Source organism: Corylus avellana, chromosome ca1 (genome assembly GCF_901000735.1).
Source record: "Corylus avellana chromosome ca1, CavTom2PMs-1.0".
Classification (NCBI taxonomy): Eukaryota; Viridiplantae; Streptophyta; class Magnoliopsida; order Fagales; family Betulaceae; genus Corylus; species Corylus avellana.
Genome location: NC_081541.1, coordinates 17556983 through 17575632, shown reverse-complemented (window position 1 = coordinate 17575632; position 18650 = coordinate 17556983). Strand labels below are relative to the sequence as shown.

Below are 18650 nucleotides of genomic sequence, written 5' to 3'. Positions count from 1 at the left end.
TTTTTTTTTTAAAAAAAATTATAGTTTAGGGTAATCGGGTCGTGTCGGGTCGTGTCTACCCATTTATACCCGGTTATTTTAAACGGGTAAAACGGGTCGTGTCGGGTTACCCGATTATTTTCGTGTCATAATCGTGTCAAACCCGATTACCCGTTTAGCTAAACGGGTCGTGTCTGGGTATAGGCGAATCGTGTAACGGGTACCCGCGGGTCTAATCGGGTCGTGTATGGGTACCCATTTTGCCACCCCTAATTTAATATTCAAACATTTAGTGTATTGTGTTCAAGAGGCTATCATGAACAATTATAAGTGAAATATAACTAGTTGACCAAATCGGTGAGCATTTGACCCACAAAAGTTAAAACAAAATAAGTTTAATTAAGATAAACATTCATCCGTATCCTAAAATTCTATCTAAGCAAATCATGACTTTGATTTTGTCTATTTGACTTCTAATGTGAAAAAGAAGTAAGGTTGACCACATTATCATTCAAGAAAAACATTGATGCTTTTTTTTACCAACCAAACGGCCAAGCAATAAGAAATAAAAGATTACAAAATAAGGACAAAAATAGGCTACAAAAATCAAGTAAAAGAAAGTGAAAGCGAGGTTATTACTATTATATTTATTTTAGTGAAAAAATATTTTTTAATTACTTTTAATATTTTTTAAAACACTGGCTCATGAAATATTATGTTCAAATCAATAGCAAATTTGGTAATCTTGGCCTTTCAATGAGCTCTTTGCTTATTTGGCTATTTCTTAATTTTTTTTTTGTTGGGTTGAATTTTTAATGCATGTATCGGATTTGACATATTTCTATTAGTGTTACTTTATGTGTTTTCTCTCATCTTTTGGTTGATTTTTAAGTGCATGAATGAATCCCTATCGGTGTCGAGGTTGATCCGATTCAGCCTTCAAATTTTTATTCAAACTATCATACGATTTCACTTTGCTCCTCCCTCCATCAACATTTTCTGTTAACTTTGATTGAAAATGCATCACGTGACCCACATGTGAAGCAAATGTTTATTTTACCCGAGATGGTGCAAATTGTAAAATTTGAAAAATTTAAATAGAATTTGAGGAGATCCGAATCCTAATTCGAGGTGTATCCATAAAAAAATTTAGTTAGTGAACATTTAATTTTCCCACGGTACATGCAATATTTAAAATGTTGGCTTCTCAAAATTTTTCAAAATTTTTCTTAATTCACTTGGGCTGAAATAGTAAATTCAGATAACCCAATCGGGTTGGATAAGTCCGAATAAAATTAGGTTTGGCCCACTTGCAACCCAAACATGGATGGGCCCATGGGTCTAGTACCCATACCCGTTTAGGCTAGACAAATATTTGGAACCACAAGGGCAAGGAGGAAGGGTTTCCAATCCTTCTAAGCACAAGGAAGGGTTTTTCAGAGCTTCAACCACCGACAATGGCGGTGGAAAAAGAGCTGTACGTGAGCTCAAAAGCGGAGCTGAAGCGGAAGGAGAAGCAGAAGAAGAAGGCCAAGTCCGGAGGGTTCGAGTCCTTAGGCCTCAGCCCCGATGTGTACAGGGGAGTCAAGCGCAAGGGCTACCGAGTCCCCACCCCGATTCAGCGCAAGACCATGCCACTCATTCTCTCCGGCGCCGACGTCGTTGCCATGGCACGCACCGGCTCCGGAAAGACCGCCGCCTTCCTCGTCCCCATGCTCGAGCGCCTCCGCCGCCACGCCCCACAGTCCGGCCCCAGAGCTCTTATCCTGTCTCCCACTCGCGACTTGGCGCTCCAGACCCTCAAGTTCGCCCAGGACCTCGGTCGCTTCACGGGTTAGTTAGTTTTTTTTTTTTGTTTTTTGAGAATTTTGAGAACTGCCCATTTGTTTGGTTGCTGAGAAAAAATCTATTGGGAAAGAGTTAGGAGAATAGTTGGGATTTTGTTTGTGTTTCATTTTGTTTTCTTCGGTTTTGGTATGTTGTAATTTGGGGTCTTCTAGGTCCTTAAATGATTGTGAAAGTCTTTTTTTTTTTTTTTCTTAAAAAAAGTTACATCACAGTAGTATAGTATCTTTTTCTTGATACAATAATAGTTTCACTGCATTGCAGATCTTAATATTAGTTTACTAGTTGGTGGTGATAGCATGGAGAGTCAATTCGAAGAATTAGCAAATAGTCCTGATATTATAATTGCAACACCCGGTAGGCTCATGCATCATTTGTCTGAGGTTGATGATATGTCATTGCGCACGGTGGAATATGTTGTTTTTGACGAAGCGGATTCTCTTTTTGGCATGGGTTTTGCTGAGCAGTTGCATAAGATTCTAGTGCAGCTGAGTGAGAACCGTCAGACCTTGCTTTTCAGTGCCACTTTACCCAGTGCCCTTGCGGAGTTTGCCAAGGCAGGTCTGCGAGAACCTCAGCTTGTACGACTTGATTTGGATACTAGAATTAGCCCTGACCTCAAGGTTGTCTTTTTCACTTTAAGACATGAAGAAAAAAATGCGGCACTGCTGTATTTGATAAGGGAGCAAATTAGTTCTGATCAACAGACGTTGATATTTGTTTCAACAAAGCATCATGTGGAGTTCCTCAATATGTTGTTTAGAGAAGAGGGAATCGAGCCTTCTGTATGTTACGGTGCTATGGATCAAGATGCTCGCAAGATTCATGTATCAAGGTTTAGGTCAAGAAGGACTATGGTGCTAATTGTGACGGATGTTGCTGCTAGGGGCATTGACATTCCATTACTTGACAATGTTATCAATTGGGACTTTCCCCCAAAACCTAAAATTTTTGTCCATAGAGTAGGACGAGCTGCAAGAGCAGGTCGGATTGGTACTGCATTTTCTTTTGTGACATCTGAGGATATGGCTTACCTTTTAGATCTTCATCTATTTCTCTCAAAGCCTATTAGAGCTGCACCGAATGAAGAGGAGGTTTTGCAGGATATGGATGGAGCCATGTCCAAGATTGATCAAGCAATTGCAAATGGAGAAACTGTCTATGGGCGTTTCCCCCAGACTGTTATCGATCTTGTTTCAGATAGAGTTAGGGAAATAATTGATTCTTCTGCTGAGCTGAGTTCTTTGCAGAAAACCTGTATAAATGCATTTCGCTTGTATTCGAAGACAAAACCCTTACCTTCAAAGGAGTCCATTAGAAGAGCAAAGGATTTACCCCGTGAAGGGTCTCACCCAATGTTCAGAAGTGTACTGGGAGGTGGAGAGTTAATGGCATTAGCATTTTCTGAGCGCTTGAAAATGTTCAGGTCAGTGCTAGAATGTTTTCTTTTCTTTCATTTTACTTTTCATAGGATTTCTTGAAAATACTTCTTTTTTTTTTTTTTTTTGAAATTGTAAAGTTGCAAATGATCAACCTCTAAAATGACTCATTTATGCTAGACCCAAGCAGACCATTCTTGAAGCTGAAGGAGAAGCTGCTAAATCAAAGCATCTGCAGGTAACTCTGCGCTATTATAATTTTGCAGAGTAATTTCATTTAATTCATTAGTTTGTGATCCTCATCTCCTTTAGAAAACTTTCTTGCTTCATAATGCTCTAAGCTTAAATTATAGTTTCCTTTCTATTGATGATCAAAATCTAGCCTCTTTGATTTTGTTGATGTTATGTATATGTTGAATATTCTTGTGTGGTAAAAGCTGGAATTCACTTGGTGGCACTGTAGCATTTTTGTTATCTTTAAGCATGCCTTATATTCATTGTTATTTAGTTCCTGCATACTAGGGTTGCCCCCTCCACGCTTTTAATGAAATGCGTTACTTATCAAAAATTGTTATTTAGTCACTCGGTCACCTTTATGCAGTCATATGTAAGGGTGGGCACGGGTTGGGGCGGGTTGGTTTTTGGGCATTTCCTGGACCCGACCCGCACCCATCGGGTATTGGAATTGATTCTCGAGACCCGGCTACAATGGACAATACCTGCCGGGTCTCAGGATTTGTGGGTGGGGCGGGTAATTCGGTTTTTGTCGGATTGTGCGGGTCGGGTGGGTAATTCTTCTTCTTCTTCCCTTTCCTTTCTTCCTGCGTCTCTCTCTTCCTCTTGGCTCCCCCTCTCCTCTCCATTTTGTTCTCTTTCTTCTTCTTTCCCTCTCTTTCTCTCCTGCGTCTCTTTGTCATGTATCTCAGAGATGACCTAACGGTCATATCTGAGAAGGGAGGAGAAACGGCTAAGGTTTCTCAGTAAGGAAGAAGAAAGAAATTGAAGGAAGAAGGCTTGTGCGTGTGTAGTTAAGGATTGTTCTAGAGTGGGGTTACGTGGCAAGCTAAGAGAGAGGGAAAATGGGGTGAATGGCTTACAGCTGGTGCTGAAGGAAGAGTGGCTTGTGTGTATTGTGGAGCATTCTAGAGAGGGGTACATGGCAAGCTAAGAGAGGAAGAAGAGTTAATGGGTTACACAATTACCTGGAAGCAGAATTCACATTTCTTTACACTCTTCTCTCCCTTTTCTTTTTTCTTCTTCTTCTTTCTCCCTGCGTCTCTCTCTTCCTCTCGGCTTCCCCTCTCTTCTCTACCTCTTCTTCTCTTCTCTCCACTTTTTCTCAAATCCTCTCTAGAAGCTGCGACTGCATGAGGAAAGAAAGAGATAGAGGGTCTTAGGGTTTTTTTTTGGGTTTGCAGGGTGGGGCGGGGTGGAGCGGGTACCCGGTAATTTTAAAATCTCTTACCCGCAACCCGCTCTGCTCCACATAGATAGTTAAAACCCCAACCTGGATCTGCAAATTTTACACTAAAAACCGGTCTCTGTGGGGCGGGTGGGTCGGGTTGGGCAGGTTTGGGCCACCCCTAGTCCTATGTGTCAACATCAAGTTAAAATGTATCATTTTAACTTGATGTTGACACAATATGACTGCATAAATGTGCAGAAAATATATATCTTGCCTAGCCTCTTAAATTTGTATACTGACTTGGGTTCACCATAAATTTATCTTCTTTTCCCTTGATTGGCCAATAAACCAAAAGGGAAAGAGAAGAAAGAGGGACAAAAATAATTCAGAAATTTAGCTGTCAACCCACCAAAATTTTTCCTTGAAAATAGGAGAGAGTTGGAGAGAAATTTGGTAGCAAGAACAAAAGATTCCAAAAAAATTATTTTCTATCTACCTACTCCAACATTGCCAAATAACAGAAACAATGTGATTTTAACTCTTTTCCTTTCTCTTCTTTTCCCTTATTAATTTCTTTCATGGACTGTAAACAAACAGAGGTGTTTTATGTATTGCTTGGACTTAAAAAAAAAGGGATGCTTTATAGGGAAATTTAGAATGAACAAGTTGTGTAGGCTTAAAGGTTCAAAAGTAGAAGTAAGCTTATTCTAAGAACCTTTTTCCCCCTTTGCTTCTTTGCTCTACTCTTTTTAGCCGAACCTTGTTCTCATCTGACACTGAATCTCTGTTGATTTGCCCAGCTTGCCTGAAATTCTATTCTGAGATAAAATGCTTCACCAAGTTAACAATGGAATGATATTTACTAAAAATCTGTAATATTCATGAAGCTTGATTGACATTGTCACTCTTTCCAGCCTATGAAGTGTTTGATTGTCCGTCATTCTCTTGTTTGACTAAACCCTTTATTCCCAAATAGCTATGTTGTCTCCTTGAAATAGTAAAGAAAAAATGTTATAGCTTTTACCCACTCTTTTGGGGTTGGGGTGGGGTGTTTTAAATAGAATATAAAGCTTGATGCAAATTCAAGATTTGGAGGTTATTATTTTGTTATGATCTAGTCGTTTCTTCTATCTAATGTGTGCACCTTCCACATATCTTTTCTAGTATAAATACTCTACACAAAATCCCTTTTAATATTTTGAGGTTATGACGTGATTGCAGGGTCCTTCTAGTCAATGGGTTGATGTAATGAAGAAAAAAAGAGCTATTCATGAAGAGATTATTAATTTAGTACATCAGCAACGATCTAACAATCATGTGGAGAAGGTAAATCTGTTAACAAAATATATTATGCTTTTGAAGTCTCTTCAAGATACAAATTGGGATGTGGCTTTGCCATTTGATCGATTAACCTATATGATATATTTCTTTGTAGACCACTATCCTTGATGCCAACATGTGTTTCTTGTGTGTGCATAGTATTTGCTTTTACTTGCCGTGACTCTTAGTCGCTCACATGAAAGGGTGTGGAGAGAGAGAGATGTTGATATGGTTGAGTGCCTTAGGATACAGATGCATCCATGAAAAATTAAATGTTTTACTCATTTTTGACTAAATAAGGCCTAAGGATATGGAGGACACAGGATCATAGGTATTGTACCAATAATGCATGGATCAAGTTGATTTTATCAATTATCAATTACACATACAACACCAATATTTCGTTGTGGTGTGACACTTGTAGAGATTATCCAAAGTGAGAATTTTCCCAAGGTTGCTGTCCATGTGAACCAAGCCAACCTCAAATGAGCCTTAAACCTCCATATGCTTTTTTTCAGGGGAAGGAGTCAACGTTGGGAAGATGGACCTTGTATCAAAAGATCTTTTTGAGGGCGTCCAACATAATATATAATCATCTCCCTGGCCCACCCTAATGGAATACAAAACATTGAAGAAAGAGGAGACAAAGCCTACTTCCCAATCATTCACCAACCCGATGAAGTTAGCATCCCAATGAACCGCATCATTGCTAATAATCCTTAGGTCAGCCACCAGAGCATCCCTATTCCTTACAAAGCAAATTAACTCCTGAAATATTCCTTCAAAGGGTGATCTCCACACCACACGTCATGCCAACACTTGGTACTAGAGCCATCAACCATCTTAACACTAGCAAAACTAGACCTCCTAATGTATTTCCAAAGACTCACTCTTCTACCTACCAAATTCCCATACTTTTTATCCATTATCTGATGCCAAAAGGCCTCTCTCCATAACAAACCTCCATGACCACTTTCCCAAAAGAGTGTGATTGAAAGTAATCTAACTCCTGATCCTCAACCCTCCAAGTTGAATAGGAGTACAAACCTTCTTCCAATTAATGAGATGGAGTTTAGGCTCATTATCCAAACCACCCCACAAAAAATCACTCTGCAATTTTTCTAACTGATTAACACCACCAACTAGGGTAGGGAAGAGGGAGAGGAAATAGGTAGGAAGGTTTGAAAGCATTCTCTTAGTCAACGGTACTCGACAACCCTTAGACAAGTAAAGTCTTTTCCATGCAACTAATCCTCTCTCCATTTTCTTAATGACAATCTCGCAAATAAATTTAGCCTTGAACGGAGCATCTGACGGGAGGCCCAAATATTTCATAGGTAAAGACAAGACCTTACAACCCCGAATATGAGCCATCCCACTCACATTTGGCACATTACGCAAAGGAACCAATTTGATTTAGCCAATTTAATCTTCAACTTTGAATTAGCTTAAAAACAAATGACACCTCTGGTTTTAAAAATAATTCATAAGAGTCTCATAGAAAATAAGAGTTTCATCAGCAAAATGGAGATGGGATATAGATACAAAATCATCACTTTTAGCCCCCATCGAAAAGCTAGAGATAAACCCCCATTCACAGTAGTTGACATCATATGACTCAAATCTTTCATAACAATCACAAAAAGGGGGGGGGGGGGGATTGGAGAACTATTGAAGAAACCACTAAGTGTACTGTTAATTAGAATAAAGAACCGAACTGTGGATATGCAGTGTGCAATCTACTTCACCATTTCTCCCCAAAGCCACATCTCCTTAACAAGTAAAGCAAAATGTCCCAGCTAACATGACCATAAGCCTTCTCCAAGTGCAATTTACAAAAAAATCCTGACTCACTTGATTTGAGACTGCTATTTAGGCCTTCATTAGCAATGAGAACCGAGTTGAGGACCTGATGACCTCTGATAAAAAGTATTTTGAGTTTGTGAAATAATATTCTCTATATTGTTTTCAATCCATTCGCTAAGACCTTCGCACTGATTTTGTACATGCTACTTACCAGGCTAATAAGATGAAAGTCTTTGACCTCAACAACCCCACTTTCTTAGGAATAGGAGTGATGAAAGTAGTGTTCAAACTTTTCTTAAACTTACCTTGCTGATGGAACTCAAGAAAGACTTTCATGACATCTATTTTGACAAAATGCCAACAAGATTGGAAGAAATCCATAGGAAAACCATCAGGACCTAGAGCCTTAACCCCATTCTTGTCTTTCAGCACCTCGAAAACCTCCATTTCCTCGAAAGCTTGCTCCACCTAAACTGCCTCCTCACTAATAGATTGAAACTGGAGAACATCCAAATTCGGACGCCAATGCTCATTCTCGGAGTAGAACTGAGAGGAAAAATAATTATATGATCCTTAATATCAACCAGATTAAAGGAGATGTCATCGTTGATAACCAACTTCTCTACTGTGTTACATCTCTATTAGAATTAGTACCCCGGTGGAAGAGCTTAGTATTTTTATCCCCCTTTCTCAACCATGACGCTCTCAACTTTTGCCTCTAACACACCTCCTCCAAAAGAGTAGTATTCTCCAACTCCACCGTAGCCACATCCTTCCTCAATTTCGCCTCCCTTGAAAGAATGCTTTTCAACCACTTCTAGACCTTTTAGTTCATTAAGAAGCACCTTTTTTTTTTCTTCTTTTCTACATTACCAAACTCCAGTTCATTCCCCTATTTTTAAGACAACTTTAAGAGCATTTAACTTCTGTGCCAAAACAAAACTTTTTTTTTTTTTTGATAAGAGCCAAAACAAAACTATGGCACCCTTGAAAGCAGTATGAGTTCCACCAGTGCCTCACATTCTCAATAATGTTTTCGACCACGTTTTCAAATTTAAAGCAACTTCTTCCCCCTCTGTAATTCACTGTGATCGAGAAGACAAGAAGGATAGGAAATGGCCTAAAGGAAGTATGGGCAACCTACTTTGAACAACATTCGGAAAGTGAGCCTTCCACTATGGAGAAATGAGAAACCTGTCAATTCTAGACCACTTAGGGGAGTCCCAGTTTTTAGACCAAGAGAAGCTTCCACCCTGGAGAGGGATATCTATGAGACCTTCCTCAAAAATAAAGTATGAGAACTCTTCCATACCAGGAGAGGAACTGGACTCCCAATCGCTCACTCGGGAAGCCGGTGACAAAATCACCCCCAATGCACCAAGTAATCAAACCTACCAGCTCCCCCCATAGTGACCAACGGTCAACATCTGAATTAGGTCCATAGACATTGGTGAAAGCCCACTCAAACTGGTCGATAAGAGGCTGATTAATAAAAAAACATGATGGGATAATCTGATAACGTTTCCCATCAGTAATTATATGGTAGCTTCTGGTGTTTCTGATTTATGTCTTTTGGTACTTGCAGGAAATCAGTCCTGAGATTGAGTCTTCCAATGAGAAGGAGAAAAAAGGTTTGTCCTTGTCCAGTAATCGTTTATTCTGATTTCATTTTGTACTCCTTTTATCTACCTAACCGTCTATCTATCTACATACACACCCATGTATGCATGCAAGTATATGTGTATAATGTCTTCATTTGCTTAATTTTATATTTATCTAAATCACAAACCATCTTTCACTCTTTTATTCTTTTCTTTGTCTAAATCACAAATGATGTTTTCTGCCATAGAAGATCCTTATAAGTTTCTTGGGTTAGTTCTTCTGCCACAAAAAAATTGATTCCACTTCTTGGAACCCTGAATGTAGCTATAGGAACTAGGATGCTTTCAATTTGGTCTAAATCACAGGCATTATAAATCTGGCAGAATTTGCTAAGGCAAAGTTTCATGGGACTCAGTCCTCATGGAGAGTTTTCTCCCTTACAAGTCTTTGCATAACCACCCAGAAGCTGTGATGATACTGTAGTGAAGGTCCTGATGGAGATTTAGCGTGAATAAATCAGTTTTTGTGTAAGTGTTTTTGGCTTCAGAGTCTGAATGAAGTAGTTGACCACTCCTATAGAAGTTTAAAAACATTGGAAATTGCTTTGGAAGGAGTCTTCTCTAGCGTGAGACATGATAAGTCGGTTGCCGAATCTTTGGTCTTACCAACTTTGTTTTCTGTGTGGGAGCTGGCATTGAATTCTTTCATATAAGTCAGTTGCACGTTGAATTTTTCTAACATGGAGGAGGTGCTACTGCTCATGATAGTCTTTATGATAACAACATACAGAACTGGGAAACAACGTTTTTGCACCAAAGTGCAGTATTTGTTCTGGTGGTTAACCCATCTTTGAAAATTTTGTTTTCTGATTGTTGAACTTATTATGACTCAGCGTAAATAACAATTTGTAAATAATATCCTGGAAAAAACTTTGGTCACAGGTGAAACGCAGGCCCAGTTATCCCCTTATTCGGTTCAAGTGTTATGCAACTGTCATGAGTTTACTGCCTGCTTTCTGACTTGCTTTATTAAGGTTTTTTAGTTCATAATGTTCTGTGGGAGATCAGAACCTTTAGGAATTAAGGATACAAATCCACTCATAAGAAATATTATTTAAATATCTGCACTTTTAGGTATCAAGTTTTTGGAATCTGGAATCAATTGCGTATAAAGTTTTGGTTGTCTTTCATCTAAAAAATGAATGACAATTTCTTTTTTCCCCACCTATCATTCAGCTTTGCGCAGTTCATTCTGTCATAATTTTTATTTATAGAGCAAGATATGAAATGGGAGAATAGGAAGAAAGAATAGCAACCACCACCAACAAAAAAAAACACACTTTCATTGTATTGTTTTTCTTTAACATGCTTATAGGATGGACAGATCTTTGAGTAAGCGTTGTTTGCTTTTTCTTTTTTGATGATTAATATTTTGATTTATTTTGTTTGATGTTATAAGCTCGCGGGCCTAAAAGAAAGGCAAAGGTCTTCAAAGATGAGGAGTACTATATAAGTTCGGTACAAACAAATCATGTACGTTATATAATTTATATCTTCTAATGTTAGTTGTTTAGTAACTCCTAATATTGCTCATTTTGATTGCTAGTTACAATTGTGTTATATTAGCCGATAGTGGGTTATATTGTAAGCCATGAATTTGCTTTAAACATTGAGAAGCTGGCTGACCATTAGATTTTCCTCCTGCTATCATTCTCAGCATATGGAAGCAGGACTCGCAGTAGGAGCTAACCAAGACTTTGGATCAAATAGGTAAATCTCATAATCTGGGCTAATTTTGGATGCCAATTCTATCTATCCTTGTGATAAATCCTGAGTAAATCAAAGAATTATTGAAAATTGGAAACTGAATATGACCAGATTAAAGAATTATTAACATACATACATGCAGAACCTATTTTTATCTATGGCATGATTATCTATTAGATTATATGAGATTAGATATACAAAGTACTGTGTTTTCTGACTTCAATTCTGCATGCATGTCTCTTTCCTCCCCTATACGTCTGGGCAATATCGAGCTTTAAAACTTCACGTATAAGTTTGAAATAATGTGGCATGATTATCTATTAGATTATGTGAGATTAGGTACACAAAGTCGTGTATTTTCTTATAGGTTGGGGCGCTATTGACATTATTCTTAAATTTAGGTTGGAAACTGCTGTCCTGGATCTAGTTGGAGATGATGGTGCGAGCATGCAGAAACAAAAATCTCACTATCATTGGGACAAGGTACTTTAATGCATTAAACGTTGATTAGCTATTGTTATATAAATTATTTTTCTTAACCATATAAATATTTTTGGTTTTTGATGGCAGAGGGGTAAAAAGTATGTCAAGCTAAACAATGGCGATCGTGTCACAGCTAGTGGAAAGGTTTTCTTTTTCTTCTTTTTTTGATCTATTGTCCTTTTTAAACTCAATAATCAAAATAGCTATATTTGCTTTTGACATATATGGCATTTAGTGGAAATTCGTTATCTGATTTTTGTCCATATGATAGCGCTCGTTTTGTTTTCAGTCAATAGTATTAAACTTGCTGGTGGTATTGCACAGAAAATGTCTCCATTTTTTTGCTATGCCCCAACATTAAATGGTTAACATACCTTAGGCATAAATTTTATGTTTAATGCCTTCCCACTTTACATTCTGACTTGGAGTTATCTATTAATTTCCATAAGTGAAATGTAAGCTTCATCAGAGCAGCTCAAAATGCCATTGTTTCGTTCTTTAATTTGTTGTACTCTCTTAGATTGAGCTGGGGAGGGGAAAACAAGCTTTGCAGGGTGCCTTTCAAGAGATGGATGTTTACCATTGGATCTTCCTATAATGTCCTTGTACATGATAACACCCACTTCCCTTAGAAGTGTATTTGATGAAGTAAGGTCCCTTTTGAGAGCAGTATTCTTTGCTTAAATAGCCACCCTAGGGAAGATCCCAACCATGGATAATACCATGGATAATCCCATGGATAATCCCATGGATAATCTTAGAAACCGACGTGTCAATGTGGTTGACGGGTGTTGTATATGTAAGAGGAGTGATGAGTGGATCGTTTTCTACTTTATTGTAAGGTTGCCAGTGCCTTATAGAATGCTATTTTAGCTGTGTTGGATTAGTTTGGGTTATACCTAAAAGAGTTGTAGATCCTCTTGCTTGTTGGAAAGGGGTGTGTGGCAGTCCAAAAGGTGCAGCAGTGTGGAAGATGGCTTCGTCCCGTCGTTTGGGGTATCTTTGGAAGGAAAGAAATGATAGAAGTTCTAAAGATTGCAAAAGGACGGTGGTGGAACTAAAGTCTCTCTTTTTTTTTTTTTTTTTTTTTTTCAAAACTGGTTTCCACTGGACAGCTGCTCTAGATCTTAATGTGCTTAGTTTTCTTGATTTTCTGAACTTTCTTCTCTTTTTAGTTAGGTGTTGTTCTTGTATACATCATGTGTATTTGGGTTCGCCATTTGCGCTTTCAATGATATCTCATTTACTTGTATAAAACTAAAAACTTGTTGCCACGTGTTACCATTGGGTATATCTAGCTTTTCCTTGTACTTCTTGGACTAAGGGACTCGTTAACTCTCTAATGCATGTATAGTAAAGTAATGTGGTGCGATAATATTCAGAGCATCCATGTAAGCCAATCGTCACATCCTTCTTGAAAGCGATAAGTAACCGGGTTTCCAGAACGTGGGGTGGAGAAAATTGTCATGTTGAGAAACTCCCTTTCTGCAAGAAAATGGAAGTTGACTGTGTGGCTATTCAATGACAGGCTGCCCCAATAATGGTAGATGCCCCATTGGTGGTAGAATGTTTTTGTCATGTCTTAATAGAACTTTGGTAGACACAGAATTTGTGATTTTAGCATATAACTGACCCTGTGCGGGTTAACTTTAAGGCTATATTATTGAGTCATGTACTTTGATTTCTCTTCCACTGCTTTTTACACCCAATCTTTTATTTTACCTGTTTGCATATTTGGAATTCAAATTTGTTTTAATTATTGCATGTCATATATTTAGCAATGACCATTGACCACAACATAAAGAAGATTTTTTCCTTCTAACAAATAACATCTATTTATGCTATTATTGCATAGTTATTTAGGACCTCTATTTGTTTGTCTGTGTGCTAACGTTGTACCATGTGTTTTATAAATAAATCATTCTGTTATATTCAAAACAAGTATTGAGATTTCTTATTCTTGTGCCTGAGAGAATGGATGTTTTCTGTTTATACCTGTTGCGTAGATAAAGACAGAGAGTGGTGCAAAAGTACAAGCTAAGAAAACTGGGATATATGAGAAGTGGAAACAACGGTCGCATAATAGAATATCTCTTAAAGGAACCAATAGTGATGGGAATACTGAGGAATCCGCAAGCATGCCAGGTAACTCAATGAATTGGAAGCTCCTGTTGCTTGCTTTATATCATTGTTTCTCTTGAACTTGATTGAATGTTCTTTTGAGTTGTGTCCAATGTTCAGTAATGTGTAGTTAATAATTGCTTCATATTGTGTCTGCTCATAACCTTCTGTGCTTGCCTTTTTATCCTTTTTAATATATTTTTTTAACTTCTCGTAAAAAAGGAAAAAAAGGTCGCTTTGTATGGCTCCCATTGTTTCCATTTGGTGATGTCAATGCATTTGTTTACTTCTCTTGACCATCCCTCCCACCTTCAATACATGGGCCCTCCTTTTTCGCTTCTAGATGACGTTGTCTGGCTTTACTTTTTGAAGGTCTGCTTTTTAATCATTATATACAAAAGGAAGCAAGTAGTAGAATTTTAACCATCTAGTGGCAATAAAAATGACTTGGTTTGACCAATCAACAAGAGTGAAAAGAAGTGTTCAGTATGCTGCTTCCTGATAAATTCCCAATGGTGGTTGTTGTTGATAACTGGGAAATCAGGGGCGCCGCCCTGAGTAGATCTTTGGGATACTGTAAAGCACCCATTCCATACGAGTCATGTAAAGCTTGGGCTTTTGCCTAGGGGCGTGGCTCCAATGAATTATTTTCACTCAAGGGGGCTCAAACCTTAAACCTGAAGCTTCATTAGGCACTAAGGCCGAATGACTTACCACTCGAGCCAACCGTTTGGTTCTATTGGAATGGGGATTTTAAGTAGTTATCATAAGATGGTTATTTGATGCATTGAATTGCTTCCTGATAAATGTCCAGTGGTGGTTGTTAATGGGGATTTTGAGTAATTATCATAAGATAGTTATTTGAATTTATTGATGTTATAAATAGCTTTCTTTCTTGATGGGTTTCGATTGCATCTAATAAGTAGGACATAAAGTAATGTTTCAAATATTGATCATGATATTTAAGACTCACATATATTTAATCTTTTTCCCAACAAGTGAGGGCCGATACATAAAATATTTAACTAACATGAGAAATAAATTATGAAAACTCACATTCTATGTTAAATCGCTAGTTGTCTTAAAAATTTAATCTTAAAAAAAAAAAAAAATTTAATCATTTAGTTAATACTTTAACATAGGTGAGTGTTTGTGCAATTCCATTTGATAGGATTTTTAGCCATTTTAAACTAAATGTTGTGTAGGTTTTTGTGTCTGTACAACTTGAGTTATTTTGGCCCTTGTTGCCTGTCCTTTCTTATTATTTTTTTTGATAAGTAACTTGAGTTATTTTTTTTTCTTATTGTTTCACTGACATTAATTGAACTTCAATCATAAATCAGTCTCTAGTCATGGCCTTGAAGTTTAGAAGTCAGAGTCTTTAAATCTCCAATTACCTTCTTTTGCGCCACTCAACAAAGTTTTCCTGTAGAGAGCTTATGTTAGTTTAATAGATTGATTGAAAGATTTCCCTTCAACTCAGTTTGAAACAAAACTTTATCCTCAAATCATCATGTTTTAGTACTACAATGTAGTTTTTTTTTTTTTTTTTTTTTTTTTAAATGTCGATATGAATATAAAAAATAACACCAGGGAAAATTTTTGTTTTTGAATTTTCAGGCAATATTATCTTCTGCATTTAATAGAAATGTTTTTTTTAAAAAAAACTTCTATATTAGTGCAATTTTGGTTCGCAGAACCAATTGGAGCATGTAGTGTATACCTCCTTTCTGAATCTAGTTATTGATTAATTGATGTTCCTGTTCTTTCATTCTGCCCTGTGAACTAATAAGGCTTGCCTAACTGCCATGTCTTAGGTTATGCCGTGACAATGACATTCTCTGTGTGTCCAATGTCGAAATAGTTGCCCCTCTGTCTAATGTCGAAATATGATTCAATTTGGCTATTATACGATCCTCAACTTCGTAAACTTGCTTCTATTTCAGGAGGTCGTAGGTTTCAAGGAAATAATAGAAAGTTTAGGGGGAACAAGCAGCAGCATTCTGTGCCTAATGCTCATGTCCGTTCAGAAATTAAAGATCTGGAACAAGTTCGGAAGGAGAGACAGAAGAAGGCAAACACAATCTCCAACTTGAAGGGAAAATCTAGTAAGGGTAAAAAATTTAACGGAAAAGGAAAAAGAGGAAAGGGCCGAAAGGCAAAGTAGTGTTGAGTCCTCCAAACATGATTTTGTTTTGTTGTGTCCAAGATTTTTATAGCAGAGCCAGGAAAGGGGCCCAGAAATTTTTTGACTATGTATTTTGTGGCTATGTATTTTGTTGCACAAGTCAACAACCAACTATGCTTTTAGTAGAATTAGAAAGAAAAAAAAAATGCATGTTATATTTCTTTAACGTTTTATATTGTGATAATTATTATTATTATTTTGACATGTCCACACAAGGGAAAGGGGAGTGAGGATTTGAATTAGTGACCTCTGTTTCATGAGGCGTGGTTCACAGCCGATTGTGCTACTCTTTGGGGATTATATTGTGATAATTATATAATAAAATAATGGTTATATAAAAGTGTCCCAAAAGATGCATGCCATACTATTTATCACAAAAATGATGAGCACAAGTCAAGACCAACACATGCTAGTCTAATACAAAAGCATGTTGCATCCCACAACCTTAATTGGCTTGAGTATGAGGCCACTGGATCCTCATCAATACTCTTATCACTTGCAACTATAAGATCTATGTGATTGTGTGGTTACCACAATAATATAGACGGATATGAGTCCAGGGTCAGTAAGTATATAAATTACTAACCATATACTTAACTGACTTTTATAATGAACCGACTTTCCGTTTTCTACTTTGAGTTTACAATAACATTACATATAAAAGCATTTCATAGTTGATGATGAAGTAAACGTTGTACGTTTGAAACCATTTAAACACAATATTTTAGCTGAGTATATGTGCACGATTCAATCTTTTGCTTATTAACGTATACGAACTCATCTAACTCATCATAAATGTACATCATATAATCCAACCACACGTACACATGCATTCTACTACCTCAAGTGAAACACAAGCATATAGACATATTTAAGCGAGAAATTATAACAAAACATCATATGCATCTAGCTGTGACAGTATGCACACGTTCTGTATCTCAATTCAAAAACATATGCATACTGATATATCTAGTATGAAATTCTTGTTTGTTGAGGGGAGCAACACTCAGAGAAGTCTTTGAGTGAGCCCATAATATAGCATGTTGAGATATCACTCAACTCAAAAGCTTAAGCTTATGAATTATGGCTCAACTATGCTATATAAACCACTCATTATTCTTATATTTTAGGGAAAAATATAATTTAGTCTCCCAAACTATTAGTCATTTTCATTTTAACCCCCTAATGTTCAAAAAGTGATAAAGTAGCCTCCCAAACTACCAATCAATTGCAATTTGGCCATTCCGTTAGTCATTACCGTCAAATAGGATGGAAAATTCAATACTAGGTAGGTTTGATAAGGTTAAGTTACTAAAATACCCTTTTGAAAAAAAAAATCAATAAAAAAAAGGCACCCCAAAACGACGTCGTTTTGAGGAAAAAAAAAAAAGTGGTTTAGGGGTGGCCGTCGAGCCACCCCTAAACCACCGTTTTTCCATCAAAAGCTTGGCGTCGTTGGGGGCATTTAAATTGATTTTTTTTTAGTAACTTAACCTCAAAAAATGACGTTGTTTTGCATTTTCCATCCTATTTGACGGTGTTGACTAACGGAGTGGCCAAATTGCAACTTTTTGGTAGTTTGGGGGCTACTTTATCACTTTTTGAACATTAGGGGGCTAAAATGAAAATTGTTGGTAGTTTGGGAGGCTAAATTATATTTTTTCCTATATTTTAACAATGTGGAACACAAACCTCACAAGTGCACTCACAATAATCTCTCATTCACTTGTGAGTCTCTTTCATATTGACCCAAACTCCTCCTCATGTGTTTACTTACAAACCAAGAGTGTCACGCGTATTCCAAGGGTTAGGGTCACACTCTTTTTACTGGAATCAAACTAAATACGTCAAACCAAGACACTCGTATAAGCAACAGCATAAGCTAAACATAGCTCATATACCAATTGTTGAGGGGAGAAACACCTAAGAAAGTCTTTTAGTGAGCTCATAATATAGCATGTTGAGACATCACTTAACTCATAAGCTTAAGCCTACGATTTAAGGCTTAACTATGTCGTAGAAACCACTCACTATTCTTACATCTTAGCAATGTGGGACACAAACTTCACAAGTGCATTCATAACACTAATAAATCACATCATATAAACACCATCATAAACTATGCAATGTATGCTTTCATGTACTTCATTCACTTTCATTTCTATTCATTTTATTGACAGATGAGACTTTCTCCCACCAAATACTTTCTTTCTACTCTTCCAACCCTTTTGTTGAATGGATGAAACTTTCTCTCATCGGGAAAGACACCCCAAAAACTATTGGAAATAAGTTAAATAAATAACCCAACCCATTGAGAGAACTGATACCGCCACAAATGGGGTTAACAAAGGAAAAGTTTCTTGAAAGGAACAACCTAAAATGCACCTGCAACAAGCAAAGAAACGCTTTAGGCAAGAGAACCTGCACCATAAATCAATAGCATCAGTAGAGATGACAACGGTGGTGTACGGGCGCATGACTGCCAGACGGAGGCACGAGAGGCAATGGCGGGGAGTAAGGAGGCCGATGAAGACAATAGTGAGGCGCGTCGGTGTGTGGAGTTGACAGAGGATGACATGTCTAGCTTCAAAATTCCAAATCTGAAACCCAAGGCAGATCGAGAATGAGGAGGCATCGATGGTGCAAAGGAGGTGACAAGGCAGCGATAAAGGGATTGAGGCTACGATTTTGGGAGGAGAAGAGATAAATCGCACAAGGTGATGGATATGGCTCATAAGATATGAAAGGGGCTAGAG

The 18650-nt window shown here is 37.5% G+C and overlaps 1 protein-coding gene across 1 annotated transcript; it reads left to right on the top strand.

Moving 5' to 3' along the window:
- Positions 1-1369: 1369 nt before the first annotated feature.
- On the top strand, positions 1370-16060 carry LOC132179581 (putative DEAD-box ATP-dependent RNA helicase 29). The gene is made up of 11 exons (XM_059592323.1): positions 1370-1812; positions 2089-3250; positions 3384-3441; positions 5830-5934; positions 9320-9365; positions 10795-10868; positions 11053-11105; positions 11504-11585; positions 11673-11729; positions 13592-13730; positions 15653-16060. The coding sequence occupies exons 1-11, from the start codon at positions 1437-1439 to the stop codon at positions 15871-15873; spliced, it is 2373 nt and encodes a 790-aa protein (XP_059448306.1). The 5' UTR covers positions 1370-1436; the 3' UTR covers positions 15874-16060.
- Positions 16061-18650: the final 2590 nt, after the last annotated feature.